General features: G+C 43.8%; 1 protein-coding gene across 1 annotated transcript in view; it reads right to left on the minus strand.

The window, feature by feature from the left end:
• Positions 1–18,344, minus strand: part of WFDC1 (WAP four-disulfide core domain 1) — a 293,650-nt gene that overhangs the window by 69,362 nt on the left and 205,944 nt on the right. The window contains exons 4-5 of the mRNA XM_078669220.1: positions 11,407–11,547; positions 9,283–9,324 (exon numbers count right to left, since the gene is read on the minus strand). Coding sequence (XP_078525346.1) covers positions 9,283–9,324; positions 11,407–11,547 — 183 coding nt within the window. The remainder of the gene's footprint in view (positions 1–9,282; positions 9,325–11,406; positions 11,548–18,344) is intronic.

Genomic DNA, 18,344 nt, shown 5'->3' on the forward strand with positions numbered 1-18,344 from the left:
ATCTGTGCAATCTGCAAATATTAAGGGTAGTGGATCCACCGGGTAGGAATCTATGTTGATCAAGATGGACCAGTTATGGCATATATTCCATTAACCACATAGCAAATAGCTTTCTAAGTATCTTATAGTCACAACTATCAGAGATAGAGGTTTGTAGGAAGAAACCTCCAACGAGTCCCTTCCTGGCTTCAGGAGAGAAACAAGTAGTGCTTCTCACATAGATGGGGATAAACACCTCTCTTCAAGGCTAGCAGTATAAACTTAGGCTAACTTGGGAGCCAATAGGGCTTCATATGTTTTGTAAAATTCGACCACTAGGCTGTCCAACCCTGAATTTTTGAGATAGGAGAGTCTTTAATTGCACCGCGGGTCTCTCTTCCCTCCAGTGGGATCGATGACAATGTAACGGCAGGCAAGATATCACAAAAATATTGAATTGCCACTGCACTGGCCCCAGGTTAAACAGGGCCCAGTAATGTGCACAAAAATCTGCATATATTGCTCTCTGGGTGAGCACGGCCAATTTTAAGGACAGACAGATAGTGGTTCTTGAATCCGTCTGGGGTAAGAAAGGTAGACGTATGGATACCTCCTACCAAGTATAAACTTTTTTCACACAATTGTATCCAAACCCAGAATGGCTCCTAAAGTCTCTAAAACTCCTGTTGATGGTATATACCGCTGTTGCGGAAAGGAAACATTTCCTTTTGTTGTTTAACCCTCACACACCCTATTGGTGTCATGCTTCATCATCCAGTAGCGCTCTACAAGAACAATGCCAACAGGCAACCCAGTCTGTCTCCCTCCTTGTGGTGCCTTGCTTGGTACACCCTGTAGTTTACACACCATAAGGATTCTAAAAGGTGGGCAAGATGGTCCCATTCTCCAGTCAAGGTCTCCAGAGCCGCGTCCCCGCTCAGTACAACCCTCTCAAGTTCACCCAATGAGGCCACCACCCGGGCTACTTCACAACTGATCTCTCCCCGTGCCCCAATGATCGCATGCATTCATTGGCCCCTTACAACAATATAAATAGCATCCCATTCTACTAATCTTGTGGTGGTTGTCACGCTATTTTCCGTTCTATAGTTGACTAGCATTTACCGTGTTGCTTCCTGGAGAACAGTGTCCTCCAGTGCTGCAGGTTGCAAGTGCCAGGTGGGTACTGGAGGGGTAGGCGTAGGCTCTCCCCACGCAGTGCCCAGTAAAGAGGACAATGACTGGAAAGGCTCGTCACTAAGTATTCTGCTGCCATTACCTTTAGCTGTATGGGGAGTGGCAGAGGAACCTATCCAGTTGGACTGGGGGCATGGAGGGGCGGAGTAGTAAGAATATTCTCTGGCGTCCAGGTATATCGCCCTCCAGCTCTCAATCAGTGACCAATGCATGGCCCACTGTGACGAACTGGATGCTGTGCACAGAGCAGCCGAGCAAGGGAGTGGTGGGTGTGATCTATCCAACTCAGGATATTATACACAATTGAAATCCACTCCCAAAATCCAGGGTAAAAGAGCCCATCTAATCAGTATGGACAACACATGTGCCAGGAATTGCGCCTGCACAGTGTTTGACACATACACACTCACCAGTAGTATAGCTGTACCCTACAGTCGGCCCTCCACAAATACATACTCTGGGTCTACCAACATCAACATACCCGTAAAGGAGACCAAGGTCACATCCATATAAGCATCTCCCTTTGTATATCCCAAATATACTGTACTGAAGCATCTTCCCCTACATCATCTCAGAAGCCTGAGTTCATCCCAGTTTGCCATATGTGTTTCTTGTAAGAAAACAATATTGGTCCCCATCTTTTTAACTTATTGGCAAGTAAAGTTCTGTTGTCTTGCAGTGCCCATACCTCGGACATTCCAGGTCAAGAATGTCAATCTAGTCATTTTATAATCACTAATAGTGTAATGTTAGAGGGGAGCAACAGCAAGGCAGGGGTCCCCAATTGCAGATGGGTCACAACTGCTAGCCCTCACCCACCGAGTTTCCACAGACACATGCTGCAAGGCTCAATAACAATGAGAAAAACAAAAAGCCAACTCCCTCCCCCAGGGCGGCAGAGTAATATCCGGCTGCCCTAACAGTGAACCTTAAATCCTGCAAACATGACTCCACATACTTCATGAGAGTACCAGAACACCTCACACAAACAATGGAGTGGGGGTCGGCGGGAGGGGTAAGATCCAAAAGGGAGGATCATGGAAGAAGATCAGTAACATCTAGGCGGCCATTGGGTGACCGGCAGCCATAGGTTAGCAGTGCCCTTGTAGCTCATGGGCAGTCAAAATAAGGGGGGGAGGCCCCTCACAAATTAGCAATCTGGGGATAAGGGGTGGGTCTGAGAAAGTACAGCCCTCAGCCATGGTCAATGTCATCTTCTGTCTGTGGTGTTACCTTGGGCGGAGGAACGAGGCCATACTAGATCAGGTTGAGTCCGACTTCCCCCCTGATAAAGCCTCCCCAGAATCATTAGTGACAGGAGAATCATCCCTGGTACATACTCCTGCCAAAGTAATCAGTGCATGCTAATGGTCCTATTGCAACTGCATTGGATTTGGAGCGCTGGTAATTGGCTTCGGATGCCTCCGCAGTTTGCGTTTTTGAATTTATTTCAGAGTGGCAGTGTGTGTATGTGTCTTGTAAATCGCACTGCTGCCCTGAGGCATCGTGGCGCTGTAGACCGCTGGGGAACCCGTCCTGGCTATCCCTGTGAGATGGTCCCTACTGGGTATCTCAAAGGGGAAACCAGGCATCCCCGGCGAATGTGGGGGGCCGTTGTAGAGATGAGTCAAGCTAATGGCCAGAGTTGCAGAGTGTGATCCCTGGTTAGAGTAGGCACCGAGGCGAGAATTATCGAGTCCGCTGACCCTGGTTCACGACCCTGCCGCGTCGGGAATTGAACCCTGGTCCCGGGCCGTTCTCTGCTTCCGGGTCTGCCGCCTCTAACCAGTGAGCCACACAACTCCACTCCGCAGTGGGGGGCCCAGCATCATCAGCAGGTTCCGCTTCCGTTGGCTCTCAACGCCACTGCGCCATCCAATCCCAGGCATCCACTGGCCCTGCGATGAAGCATGTTGGTGCGCTCTCACTTTGAGTTAGGCTGTAAAAAGCAGTGAAAATGTGATGCCGGCATCCGGCAATTTTTTCTTCATTTCAGGAACATAAGCTTCCTGTCACTGGACCAACAGTTTGCAGTTCGGGAACAGGAGGGTCCTTGCATTCTCAAAGACAAGCAGACCAGAGCGTCTAGTAGCCCGAAGTATCGTGTTCCTGTCTCTGAAGTTAAGGAGCCGTGCCACCGCCAGTCTTGGGGGGCTGCTGGCAGAGACTGTGCAGGCACCCGTTGAGCACGCTCTTTGGCTCAGTACGGGGATAACCCTTCTGGGGCCATAGTGGTGAATAGCCACATTTTGAAAAACGTAGTAGGGTCCGTCCCCTCCTCTCCCTCTAGGAAGTCAAATATGTGGAGGTTATTGTGCCTCAAACTCCTCTCTGCATCCTCAATTTGGCTCCCCAGGAATCAAAACATGACAGTAAGTTCCTTCACCAGTGAGTTCCTTGGCAGACGGTTCGAGAGATTGTATGGACAACTAGGCTTGGAAGACTCTGGCAGACAGCTTTCGCAGGTAATCTCCAAGGAGGCCCACCTCCAGTGCATCTGAATCCACTCTCCCACCCAGGTTGGTTCTGGTGTCCGAAATGGCAGCGAGAATCTTGCCCAGTTTTATGTCCATAGGTTCCGGTGTAGCACAAGACAATAGCACTGCTGTCTCCCTAGCCTCATGCCATCGTGATCATCTTGACCGGGAGCGAGGGGGCTCAGTTCCATTACAGTTCATGCAACAGGCCTCACAGCAGCCCTCCACTTCTCCGACAATGCGGCTGCCTGGCCCATCCACTTCATGCTGCCATGCTTTGGCAGGTGACCACATTGCTCTCAGTTTGGAAATGGTCTCTTTGGTGTGGCTCAGGCCTTCTTCTCTAGATTTACTTGACTAGGGCTCCCACACAGACCCTAAGCCACCGTCTCCGATCCCGTCAGCTCCCCCACCGACCAGATAGACACTGACGTCGGATCTCCCACTGGAACAAGGAGATTAGACAACTTGTGGCTCGAAGCCATACCCCCTCTTAACCTCTACGATTTGCCAGGAATCCGGCTTCAGTTTCAGAGCCCAGTTTACAGAGATAACAATCATTAATAAGCTGCTGGGAACAAACAGGCTGTACTGCTTGTTAAATCCCGAGCAAATGGCAGTATGTGATAACATTGTCTTTGAACCAAATGGAAGGAATGTTGCTTTTCTAGAGAAAGGAAAGGGCAAGAAGGACGATGAGCATGAAGCAAAAATGTATCAGAGTACAGTGTTAAAGATAATGCTTAACCTGTGGATAAATAAATAAGTTCTTAAACACATACATAAATAAATAAAATAATAATTTGAGGGGCCAATTTTTTTTTTTCTCAGAAGGCCATTGCTCAGGCTGCAGAATTCTGGGGCACCACATACCAAGAATGCCTACTCTTAATCTCATTTATGCCTCTTCCATCTCCACATTTCCTACCTCTTTATCTTACTATCTAGGTTCTTTTCCCATCTCTGCTTCCTCCATTTGTCACTGTTTTTCTGTGTTTCTCTTTCTCCTTTTTTCTTCTTCCAACTTTTTCTCTCCTGCTCTGGTGTCCGGGGGAAACATTGATTACATCGTGTGCAATAAATCACAAGCCATTACAACGCGGTTGTTACAATGACTGCGTTGTTACATCGCAAACCACTACAATGCAAGATGTTACAACAACTTGCTGTAGGGGGCAGAAGGTATTGGTTTATAAATCCAACATCTTCCCTACTTATGCACAGACTGGAGTTTGAATAGTAAATTATACTATTGAACATCCAGCGTCCCCTACAGCAAGTCATTCTAACGACTTGCGTTGTAATGGAATGCAATGTAACAACGCAATCATTATAACAACCGCGCTGTGATGGCATGCGATGTATCGCATGCGTTGTAACGTGACCTATTCTTGTCCGATGATGAAAAATAAGCTCCAGTCCTCAACAAACATTGGCAAAGCCAATAGGTCTCACTTATGAGTACTATTGGCTTTGGCAATGTTTGTTAGCCATGCTGTACAGCAGCGCAGATGCTTTGCAGTGAGTCTAAAAGTGATTTTAATAGTGCAATCCGAGGGCAATTGGCTCTAATAATGTCTTTTAGTCATGTTGTATAGCTACATGACTGCTGGTCAACATGGCTGAAAGTTAGTCAAAGAAGCGCTATGACGCTATTACACAACATGACTGACAGACGTTGACTGGCAAAGCAAATAGCTCTTACTCTATTTAATCTTTACGTGACTCCTCATTACTCACTCACCCAATCACTCGGCAATTGATTCCATACTTATGCAGATGACATCCAGATGATTGTTAGACTAGATGAGGACACAACTGGGACTGCTCACAACCTTGGAAATTGTCTCCATGAAGTTTCAGGAAAGTAAGAAAACTTAAAATATTTATTCCTAAACTGTAATAAAACAGAAATTATTGTGTTTGGGTCAGCTTCTGCATGCACCAACGGGTGGTGGTCTGAAACTTTAAGGGCTCGGCATCTCTTTGCCCAATGCTCGAAATCGGCGAGTAATGATTGGCGCAAATCTATATTTCATAGAACACGTCAAATCTATCTGCACCACTGGTTTCCATCTCCTATGCATTATTAGGATAATACTGCCTTACCTACCTCTATACTGTTGGAAAGATATGATGCAAGTGCTCATTCTGTCTAGAATGGCCTATTATACTGCTTTGCTGGTTGATTGGCCTAGACATCTTGTGCAAATATTGCAATTGCTTCAAAATGCAACTGCAAGGATGAATCTGGGGTTAAGTAGGAGTGCTTCCCTCTATAGCCACGTGCAAAAGCTTCCCTGATTGCTATTAACTAAAGTGTGTTATTTTAAGGAGCGTGTGTCTCTGCCATAAGACAGTCTATGACACCGACAAAGATACATACATGACATTTTAATTTTCTTGGTATCAACCATCTCAGGACTTAAGGTCTAAACATAAATGTCTGGCTAAAACTCAAAAATGTCTGATTGGAAGGCAGCTCGTAATCGGTTGTGGCAAGCCTGGAAATCCTTGCTGCTTTCAGGTAGCCACTTAAGACATTTCTGTTTACCAATGATAATAAAATGTGAAGTGTGGCTAGGTTACACCTTGCGCAAACCAACATCACGTGACAATATGATCAGGTTACATAGAGAGATGCTCCAGGGAACAAGAAGGCAACGGCCACCCACATCCCCAAAAATATTCTGTGATAAAGACCACAGAGGATAGACTATAAACAAAATATTGCCCACGAGCAAAGAAACAATTTAGCAATCAAATTCGAGCATAACAATGAATCAGTCCAAGTAGACATCCACATTTGAAGGTCCAAAGTGATATATCATTTATTTTATTTTCTTTGTCATAAGTGCAGAAGTTTGAAGCAATAATTCTCAATGATGACTTGGTCTGGTTGACATCACCAGATGTAGCCAAGCAGCCGACAGGTGTTTCGTCTCGGGAAAAATTCCCCGACGACTTCATTAGGACATGAACCATTCTTTGATATTATCATCACCACATTCCAGGCATAACCTGTATGAGGTCCCATACAGTATGGGTCTAAAAGGTGGAGATTATTCATTCCTTGTGCGACATACGATATTCTGCAAAGTGTAGAGTCAAAAACCTTAAGAAGGACAGTTATTCTGGTCCAGCAGTATAGGATCAAATCACATCAGGTCCCGGAGAGTACTCCCACCATCATCAGCACCGTAAAAGTAATTTCAGTTTTATATTTAATCCTTAACCTATGAGTAAATTAAATAGGCTCCTTTGGAACAAAGTATATTAATCTAGGACAGAGGAGGGTAGATATTTCAAAGTTTTAGTTGGAAAAATGTAAGAAAGTCCCTGACACCTTACTAATAATTGTAATCTATTTGTGGAATAGGCTTTTATTTAGAAAATAGAGTTAAAGTTAATGTCATAGTAAGTCGAGCAACTGCACCCAACTTCACCAGTTGAACCTGCTCTACTACACCTGACTGCACTGGAAAAGTGATAATTGATACAACCATAGCCATCCTCTTCAGCTCCCACTACATGCTTATAGATCCCTCTGGCATAACCTTTTGACAGGCAACAACCAAACTCCTACTCAAGACTCATCCATCAAATACATTATTTTCTCTGCTCCATGAAGAAGCGTTTCCTTTTCAAGGAACACCTCTTCTATGAGTGCCCACTTTGGTTACTTACCCAAGATAAATTTTATTTGTGAACCAATTTGACTTGCCCTCTTTTTATACCCCCTTCTACCGTACAGTACTCCACTGCTTTATAGTCATGTTAACACTGTCAAAATACCCAGAGGTACATGCATAGCTGTGTATCTAGAAAATATTCTGAGCATGACTTCAAGGGTAAACCCTTCAAGGCTCCCATACAGATCAGACAACACAAGGAAAAAATGTCTTCATATTTGCTAATATCAAAGCGGCTATGGTAGGCACCACCTTCCTTAAAACCAAAGTAGGCTCTACATATTCACTCTGTTTTTTAAATAACAACTAGGCAGGTTCCAGACAATGCAGAACATCAGATCCAACTTACTAAAAAAAGAGACTCAGACCAGACTCGTCCTGTGCAAGTTCCACTGGGTCACAATAGCGTCAGACTAAAACTCAAAATAAAAGGATCAGCCTGCCTCTATTTTTGCAACAACATCAACAATAAGGACCCTGAAGATAGCTTTGAACTTCCAGCCTCATTTTTCTCATAGATGCCACCTGGTCTCTAATACAAACTTTTTGGTTGAGGTGACATTATTTGATATGCAAGCATCACAATTCTGGAAAAGTAACGCATGGGTCTTCAACCTTCTCTTTACTGAGATCTACTTACGTTCAATGAAACGCATTGAGACCTATTAATATTGTTAGTGTGTAGAATCTCAATTTTGTTATATGTGTACTAATTCAACCAAGCCAAATCTTTTTCTTTTGATAAGCTGGGCTGCACACAGGTGAGCTACTCAGAGGTAGCTGGAGAGCTACAGTAACTCACGAGCTACTGGTTGGAGCCACCAGTTGTTGGACATCATGACCTGCACAATCAGTCAGACCTTCTGCACTTCACTAAAACATATCTCCATATCTCTTCCTCAAATACCCAACTTCATCACTCATTGTTGGCCCTTACCAGGACAATATTGTTTCCCTGACTGCCTAAGGTGCCCCAGGAACAGGAGTGCATCCACATACCCTCATCATGTGCTTGTACCCCCACATGTACAAAGCACCTCGAGACGAGTACATCTATATTGCACTCAATAGACGAATGTCTAATATTGGGATTTTAATACTCACCTGCCAATTTATACTATTAAATGTATCACTGATCAACTTATGATAGTAAATATATATAGGGATGCACGTATTTACTATTTGAAAATTCATATATAGTAACCTTGACAATTTGTTGGTACCGGTAGTCAAAAAACGTGGATACAATATTTTGGAAGGTTAATATCAAAACCTCAATATTGTGGTATAAAACAAAGAATCAATAACAAATAAATCATAAGCAATAAGAATTTAAAGTTCAACTTTTACACCTCTGGTTATTTCTCAGTTAAGCATACAGATAACAGCTTTTAACAAACTTATAATTAGTTGCATAATTACCGAATCACACATACCCCACCCTCACGACCCACAGTTCTCAGCCTTTTTGTTTCAATTGGAATTTTCACAGGATTAGAATTTGCATGCACATAAGTGCCACTAGGACCCAGACACACACAGCTTAAAAAAGCACCAGCTTAGTCAGTCCTGCGACATGACTCTTAAGGACCTAGGCACACACCTCTTCAACAAGTGTTGGGCTAGCCAGTCCTGCAGCATGAACCCAATGTCACACTTCCTAGAATTCAAGCAAGGCCAGCTTCTTGTGCTAGGCTGGACATGTAAAGACTTTGATGCATTTAATGAGTTTAATAAAATAATGCGTTCAGATTGAAAAGATCACATTATTTTAAACTATATTAATCATACCAGTGATTGTTTGCTAATAGTCAACCACCATCATCTGTTTTTTCTATTTGAGAGTGTTCTAACCCTCTGAACCATTTAGTTAAGGAGCAGTCTCAGAATTTAACAAATATAGGTTAATGTTTGTCAATGTGTATAAATATTCTTACCTAAATGTTCCTTGTAATATTTATGCCTCAAGCTGCGTCCATCTAAAAGAGAACAAAATTTGAGAAACATCAGTGTTAGAGGTCACAACAAAGTGATGTTTGTGTCCCTGTTTGTGTTTTCTAGAGACTGGGAATCAACAGAAAAATTGATCAGATACATCTGGAACACTATGTGGACTACTTCCAGTTGTGTATGGTTAATTTGAGGATCTACCTTCTGTAATGTCTCACAAGCCTGGAGGACACGATGTGAGAAGAGTGAGGTCACACCTTGTGCATCCTGGTACTCTTCTGTCCTCCACTGTATACCCACGAATAAGATAAGCATGATCATGGCTGGTGTCCTGACATCTCTACCTACATCCATCCAACCTCCAAAGGGAAAAAAACAAATGAAGACCTCTCCTCTCCTCTCCTTAAGAATTAAAGAGTTGAAGGTGCATCTCTTTAAAGAAGACATCATTGTGTATTAGCAGTCGACAAATTAGCAACATTTACAAATGCACTGCCTCTTGGCCAAGGCGCACTATAGAAATACCACATACATATGTGCATACAGGTGACAGTAGGCTGATAATACATGTTTCTTTATGGACCAAATGCACTGCCCATTTCTTAACTTTGGATGGAATATGATACTAGCAGAATACCTTCCCGTGTAAATTGCATACACTGCCTGTCACCACCAGGTAGTGGTATGGCTGATGTGGTATGTTAGAACGAAGTAATCCCATAGTACATAAGTGCCCAGTGTCATCTGTCACCCATCTCACTCATGACTCCGCCCATTCAAAAATGCAAACATACACAACTACCTGGTGTTTCCTGTCAACCTACCTCCACACTTTCAATGTGTCTCCTTGCAGCCCCATGTGAGCTCTCTTTACAAGAAAGCAGGGAGCACCCAGCCTGCTCAGCAGTGATTCTGTGATGCAGACATAACAGCTGCCTATCTTCACCATCTCTTATGTCCGAAAGACCAGCAGGAAGTAATGCCATCTGGGGAAGATGGTGCTGAAAGCTCTTTTAGTTTTGCACTCTTCTTTCATTTTTAGAGACATGGAGAGTGGTGCTGACAGCATTGGCCAGTGTTGTTGTCCCATCAAATCATAGAAACCGAAGAAGGCAAAGAGAATTTGGTGTCTGAAGTGGCAGCTTTGAACATTCCTCAGGTCTCTGATCCTGACTATTTGTAGAGGTGGAAAACAGAGATATCAAGAGGACAAACAGTTTCTCAATTTGAGTCCTAAAGATCCATGACACCTTTCAATTAGTTCTCTTGAGGCTATAGAGAACTCATGGAGGTCGGAGAAGGCAAAAAGGTTTTTACATAAAGAACCAACTTGTCCTCTGATTCCACTGAGTCCCTAATTTCCGAAGGGAAGTGATGGTGGTGCCAAAATCAATAATCTTTCCTTTGTAGGCAAAGATGAGATGGATGAGGTGTAGGAGGCAAACGCCCTACACATCTGCCTTTCCTATGGTTCCTTTTTGGACTTGAGAGAGCTGCAGAAGAGGACCAAGGTGAGAGGCGTACTACGAGTATCACCTGATTTTCTTCCATTACTCTTAGGTCCTACAAATTAAAAAGTTGGTGGAGTTGAAGGAGCCGGTACCTGCAGCATTCGCCTTTTTTCTGACACCGTTGGTATCTGGAAGCCCAGATAAGAGCAGGCATGGGTATCTTGGACCCTAGAGATGACAAGGATGTAAGCAAAGGCAGCTGCAAACCGAGTAGTTCCTTAAGTCTGAACACAAAGTTGTACACTTCTACAACATTGTATCAATATACAATGGTCCTAAGTTATCATGTGTACTTCAATGTGCAAGATTGGATGACTTGGCACAACACATTCTTAGAACAATGAATATATTACTATTAGTAATGAGTAGTGCACGGTCGGGATCCGGGGGCCCTAGAATCAAACGTATAAATTACTCCCCGCTCAGATACTCCCTAATGAGTACAGAATGGGAAAGTGCAGAAGTATGCGGAGGACATTTGAAAATATGAAATTGTGGAAGTTTGGGTATGACCTTAAAATCTGTAACTGGAGGCCTGACTCTACTCTGCAGGGTTCCACTTCAGCTCAGCATGAAAAAGTTCTTTCCTTGTTCACTAACCTGAGTTTCCGCGTTGCTTGATACATTGGCCTCTGTTAGGGATTCCCTCCGCTGGGTTGCCAGGGTTTATGATGTGACATTCGTACCCGGTGGGACAGTGAAGAGGCTCATCCCCATCTTCAGTTGTGCTGCAGGCTTCAGCTGTAGTAAAACAACTCACATTAGGATGCTGCCGACCTTGACCTCAAAGGGTCCATGATCAATACACTTGGATATCACAGGTGTGTACCAAAATGAGTCACATGTAACTCCACAATACAAGGCAACAGAACCCTTTGGTTCCCACACAGACACACCACACAAGCAATAACCACAGTGCCGAACCAGACAGACCATTGAAAGCACAGATACAGTGTTTTTAATGACACTAATTACTGGGGTTGAGAACATTTCTAGACACTCTTGAAGTTGATAGATAAGAGAAGTGAGACGCAGAAAGATAAAGGACTGTCCAGGATCAAATGATTTGGTCAGGTGTAGAATTTAAGTCCCTGGTTTGATAGTCAATGAATTAGCCTGTGGACCTCCTCCCTCCCATTTGTGTCAATGGGACAGGAAAATAAAATGACTATGAAGTGCCTGTTGGAGGATGACCTCATTGAGTCAATAACATGTAGATGTGGTGTCAGAGTTCAACTACAATTTGTTTCATGAGAAGTCCAGCGGCTAGTAGAACACACATTACACATCTGGTTTTGATTGCACTAGCATGAAACAAAAATGTAAAAAATATACCCCATTCCACCCATTCAACCTATTCAGAAATTATTGATATTAAAATAATGTAAATCGTAGCATAAGACCTAACCTAAAAACAACACAACAGAATACAACATGTATTGGTAAAGCACACACGCACCCCATGGGGCATCTTGACACTGATTATATATGGGATAAAGTATTCCCTTTCTGTACATTATGAGGATACTGCAAGTCACAGAGGAGTTCCATGACCATATAAAGGAAAGAAGATAAAGGCATAGTTCCTTATCATGTACGGCAGAGGGTACTTTATTCCACATGATACACGTTCACACCTTCAACTTTCCCACAAACCACTCAAATCCTTAGTGTGTATTTCTTTCATATGAAATGAGAGCATGTTTGCAAACACGAAATATTAATAGAATCTCTATTGCAAAATTAAACACATCAACAAAGCCGTTTGATACAAAAAGATATAAGAATTAGTTTAATACAAGTCAGTTTATTTTTTTTTTAAGGCGCAATAGCTTGAAATGTGTAGAACCATTGCAGAAAAACGCAAACTTTGCTATATTTACCTAAGGAGTGCAAAAAATAAATATGTTATCATAAATATCATCTTTCTGCTTGCCACAGTGCAGCTAATGTAACAGGGCAAAAGAAAGAAAAGTCATGTTTTAAAACAGCTGATTTTATCATGCTCCATGAATTGACATGCTTTTTCCTTTGGCTTATGGCTCTGGCAGCAGGTATTGTGACATCAGAACTCAAGTGTAATAAGTTATTACAGCAAGTCACCTTGGAGTTTCATAACCGGATTTATGATCACCATCCGCAGACGTAAATGTAGGAACAGTGACAGGAAAGCTGGTGTTGCAAGATGATGGTTGATAAGTGGTGAGCTTGGAAAATTTACTGAACACCCCAAAACTAATAACTTTTGTATATTCACAAACATTTTGTACGTTGTTCCCATTCTGAAAATGTACACACATATCCTACTTTATCCCATTAAAAGCGGGAGCAGGTGCATTTTCAGAAGTTGAAAAGGGGGGATACACCATTGCTTAATTTTAAAAATTATGTGCAGGAGTTTTCCTCAGGAGCCTGGCACTACCACATGCAGGGTCGGATGAAAATTAAGGCAGTCTAGTTTTTTTCTATATCATGCTTATTTCTTCCACCACCCTACACTTCCAGTCACTTTAACCGACTCTTGCAGATTCTTTTTTTCCCTTGTTTATGTTTTTTAGATTTGTATGGCGCGCAAACACCCGCAGGTGTCTCGGCGCCTAGGATTTAACAAAGGACATAGTACACTGAAGGAGGTCATTGGTCAAAAAGCCAGGTCTTCAATTGTTTTCGAAAAATGATAAGCGTGGGGCTGGTCTTGATGGAGAAAGGGAGGGTGTTCCAGAGTCCCGCCGTGGCCACTTGAAAACGTCTATCTCCCCAGGAAGCTCTCCTGGTGCGAGGAACTGGTAGGAGACAGGTCAGGGATGAGCGAAGGGGTCAGTTGGGGGTGTAGGTTGCAAAAGCTTTCCTTAAGTAATGTGGTCCTGTGGTTTACGATCTTCGCCGCTATTTCACCATCTTTCTCTTTCCATTCCTGTCTCCCTTTTCTGCTTTTCTCTCTATTGATTTGGGTGAGAATGGAAAAATAGTTCCTGACCTCCAAAATTGTGTGCTGGTGCCTTCTATCTACAACCAGATTCACAAACTGAGCACTGGGTACAGCCAAGAATTTCATGGATGTGTAGGGAAGATGTTTTCCAAAGGAATACTGCAGTACTTAAAAGAAATAAAAGAGCCTCAGCACATTTCTGCCAGGCAGACACCAGTGCTTAACACGTACAGACCTGTGTACTACAGTTTCTTCTTCCGAAAGGCACCTACTGTGTCTGTGGGAAAGGTAGTTATTACTGAACCATGCACCCCCACTTGAAATACATCTGCCTAGAAGGCATGGAGAGGAGGTGGCGGAGTATGGGGTGTACATGATCCTAAGAAATGATTCATTTGTACACTGAAGTGGTGTATTAGCACTATTTTATCTTTAAATTTCATAACATTGATTTTTTTTTTAGTAAAGAAAATGGTGTTGTTTTAAAATTAAGAGTAAGGGAATTCCAAGTAGGGGTAAATTAAGGTAAGATTTACCTCATCAAGCCGGCCACATGTCCATTTGGAACAAACAAGGTGATGGAAAGAATGCGTGACTTAATCTCAACCTATGGCCAATGCACAGGCCACATTCCAGTCATCATTATTTCCCACCATCTCACTCTCAACAGAGACCAGCCATGTGCAAACAAACAATAGTTGTGCTGCAACAGAAACAGGCCAGCCCAAACTGCCAGGCCAGGACTCCTCTAGATGGTAATACAAGCCATTCCAGGCTGATTTTAGCCATGTCGGGCCTTATCAGTGAGGTATATCTTGAGTCATGTTGGCATCGTGAGCACAGTGCCCATATTTGGGCGTAACCGTCACACAGAGGGATGTACTGCAACAATCAAGGTGATGGAAGGAACGCTTGAATTAAACTCAACTAATTTCGATCACAATTGGCTGCATTCCAGTCCATTGTTTTTTGCCCACTCTAGAGAGACACCAGCCATATGCAAATTAGTCTCCAATCAGACTTGGTCCTGGCCCAGTAGCATCATGTCTGCACTGCCAGACATGATAGATGGGAGCACAAGCGGCCCCAGACCGGTTTCGTCTAGCTAGGCCTAGTCAGTGAGGTACAGCTTGAGTGTGTAGCTTTCATTTCCACTGAATTTTAGTCTCGCCTCCGAGAGCTGGTACTTTACCCACCTCCGACTGTAGCTTTGAACAGCAGGGGGAACGTTCCCCTGCTGCTGTGCCATGCAACAACAACTGTCTATTTTTGCAAATCTGTTTTTTTTATTCACCGTCGTTAGACTAGAGAACATAGGGCCAGATGTACCAAAGGGTTTTACCTATTCTGTGTCTATGGGAAAATGCGTTTATACATATGGCCCCTAGAGAAGTATATTTTAAAAAAAATCCAAGTTATAGGAATACTCGCCTAACAACATCACACAATCGTTCTTGCACGTAGTTGAAGGACAGGAAGAAAGCATGGAATAAAAAGCTCTGCCTGCAGAGTGATGAGGCCACGGAATTCTAACCTGTAGGATCGGAAGGGCAGGGAGTATCGAAGCAGAGCATCTAGAAAGGACAGCTTGACTGCATGACTTAAGTAAAAGACCGAATGTAAATTGGACCACAGACAGGCGAAAGATGTCTCTAAAATCTGAATGAATGTGATTGCTGGTTTGCATACTTGAAGACTGAAGAGAGACAGCACATGTAAGATGCAATGTTGGCTTTTTCAGCCATGTCAGAGTGGAGACCAGCTAAAGCTGACAACCAGTATTCACGTTGCTTAAAGATGATCAGACTCGATGTGGTGCCCCCAATTGTCACAGTCAAGTAAAAAAGAGGTTCTCTGAATCCCCAGACCAAACACAATCACTGAAGAGGTGGAGCACATGTAAAGGATGGGGCAGGGGAGAGGAGATATGGCCTAACCGCCTGAGCAGTCAACCCTGGAACTGAACGGTGCCACCCGATCCTAGAGGCGTGACGCCCTTAGTGGCATTCGGGGGCGGGAGCCAGCAGGGACATCTCCAAGGCGGAAATAAGGACAGGGAAGAGCCAGCACACGTCATCAGGAAGGCAGGGCCGACCTCCCCTCCCCCGAGGGTGCAAAAGCCTCGGGGGAGGCTGAACTAACCCTCTTTGTCTTCTCCCTACAGCTCCGGTGGCAGCAGACCAGCAAGGAATTACAGTGGTAGCTGGGTTACTGCACGTGGAGGAAAGGAGAGGGCCTCACAGCGTAGTCATTAGGTGAGTGTTAGATGTCTGTGTCACGGATAAGGCTGAATGCCCACCGAGCTCGAGCGGCACTACATGCGCAGTACGGCGAGATTCTCACACTAAACAATTTTTTTTTCTATTTTTCTTTACTTCGAGGAAAAAACTCCATGGAAGGGAATGCAGTTGTGGTGAATTTCCAGGTCCGGAGCAGGAGCCTAGCCCGGTAATATAACCAGCGAACGTTCGAAGAAGTCCACAGCGTGGCACGCAATGGCGAAGCCTCATGGTTAGTGCACAATGGGCATGTTACGGTGAGCGGACATTTCCGGCCACGTTTTTAAACACACAGACCGTTGCAAACAATTTACGAGGGTGGTTGCAAGCAGGTTAGGAGAAGGCAGATCGCGACCGTGCTGAGGCTTTTGCCTCAAGGATTCAAACAAGAACCTTGTATTTGAAGTGTTTCTGATTGACAAGATAGGAGCGCGAGCGCGCGCGCGAAGGCCCATAACGGCCATCAGTGAGGAGATGGTGTGTGCGTATTAAATAAAACAATCGGGCGTCCCTCTATTTAGTGGTAATGTTCGAAGGCGCACACAGCACTGTGTTTTAGGGAATTATAGCGCTCGGCGTTCGCCTCAATGGCGATGTGATGTGCACGGTTGGTTTTGAATTGTTGTTTCCAGTAACTAGAGATCACGGAAAGACGGCACACAATCTTTCTTGCTCGAAGGGTAAACACGTTTTAATAAAACACTACCCTTTCAGTCCCGCTAATAGCTAGGTTGCGATGTATGAAAGGTGTGCTCATTAAATACTAGAATCGGGCGTCCCTCTATTTAGTAAAAATCGGGCGTCCCCCTATTTAGAAAATGTCTGAAGGCGCACGCAGCACTGTGTTTAATTGAATCATGGCACTCGGCGTTCGCCTCAATGGCGATGTGAGGTGCATGACGTGTATTGAATTGTGTTTTCCAGTATTTTCAATTTAAGCAGGGCCCCCCCACTTTCCCATTTGTTAGATCATTAGCTGCGTCAAATACGGAGGACTAAGGGTATTTCACAAAAGGCAACGGAATATATGGAACGCACTTGTGCCCGTTCATACACAAGCCATAGTTGCTGCCTATTTATCTTGTTTCCAGTATTTTCAATTAGAGATCAAAGAAAGGCGGCAAGCGGTCTTTCTCTTGCTTGAAGGGTAAAACATCTTTTAGTAAAACACCCCCTTATCAGTCCCGCTAATAGCTAGGTTGATGTATGAAATGTGTGCGTATTAACTAAAAGAATCGGGCGTCCCTCTGTATTGCATGATTTACGTTTAGTAATGGCGAGCTGTGGATAGCAATTAAGCAGGGCCCCCACGTTCCCACTTTTTAGATTATTAGCGGCGTCAAATATGGAGGATTAAGGCTATTTCACAAAAGGTAACGGAATGTATGGAACGCACTTGTGCCTGTTCATACACAAGCCATAGTGGCTGCCTATTTATCTTATGCTGCTAGCAACCATTGACATAGCCAAAAGTCCTGGCTTGTTGTAGGTGTTATGTTACTTGTTGTATCGTATATCTGAATGCTATGACGGAGACAGAGGGTGCAAGTCATGCAGCACACTATGCTGAGCACAGATCTTAGCGTACGTGTTTTTTAAATCGCTCCCTTAACTGCTCTGGTTACGCCCCTTTGAGATACCCCCCAGTTTCATCCCACTTATAGCCCGTGAACCATCTTTACGTAACATTGCAAGGGGTCCTATTTCTCACTCTTGTTTTTTACACAATTTATTACTGTGGGAATGTTCCTTTATTGTGAATGAATAATCAGTTTCATAGTGCTCAGTAGGCATACATGGTATGAACGTCATGCCGTTTATAGCACATGTAGATTGCAGCACCACATTAAGACTCACATAAAGTCTCTAATAACTTATTCTTTTATCCATGGATTCTTTACTCCAGCATTCGATTTATATTCGGGAGTAGCTTCTTCGACGGTCTTTACAAGCCTTGTTGTCATTACCACACAAAGCCCCGTACTAAGTTTGTACTAGATGGCTCCTATCTCTGCCTTGTCTCCTCTTAAAATGATTTCACTGAGACAGGGCACAGATCAGAAAATCACAACAATTCGTCGGCCGGAGCCATACGCTCCAACATGTCTTCTCCGTGGCCTTGTTTGGTAATTCCCTGTAACATTAGTTTTGCCGGCTCCGCTGAGCACAGCAGCTCGCTATCTTGGCCGGATCCTTACCAATGAAAGCACCAATTTCCGCGCTGATGCCTTCTACTGTATGAAGCATAAAGATTGTTTAGTAATGACTTATTCCAATGGCTTCATTAACTTTTACTGGGTTCATTATCAACAGAGACCGAGAGTGTTATA

This window comes from Lissotriton helveticus, chromosome 12, assembly GCF_964261635.1.
Source record: "Lissotriton helveticus chromosome 12, aLisHel1.1, whole genome shotgun sequence".
In the NCBI taxonomy this organism is placed as follows: Eukaryota; Metazoa; Chordata; class Amphibia; order Caudata; family Salamandridae; genus Lissotriton; species Lissotriton helveticus.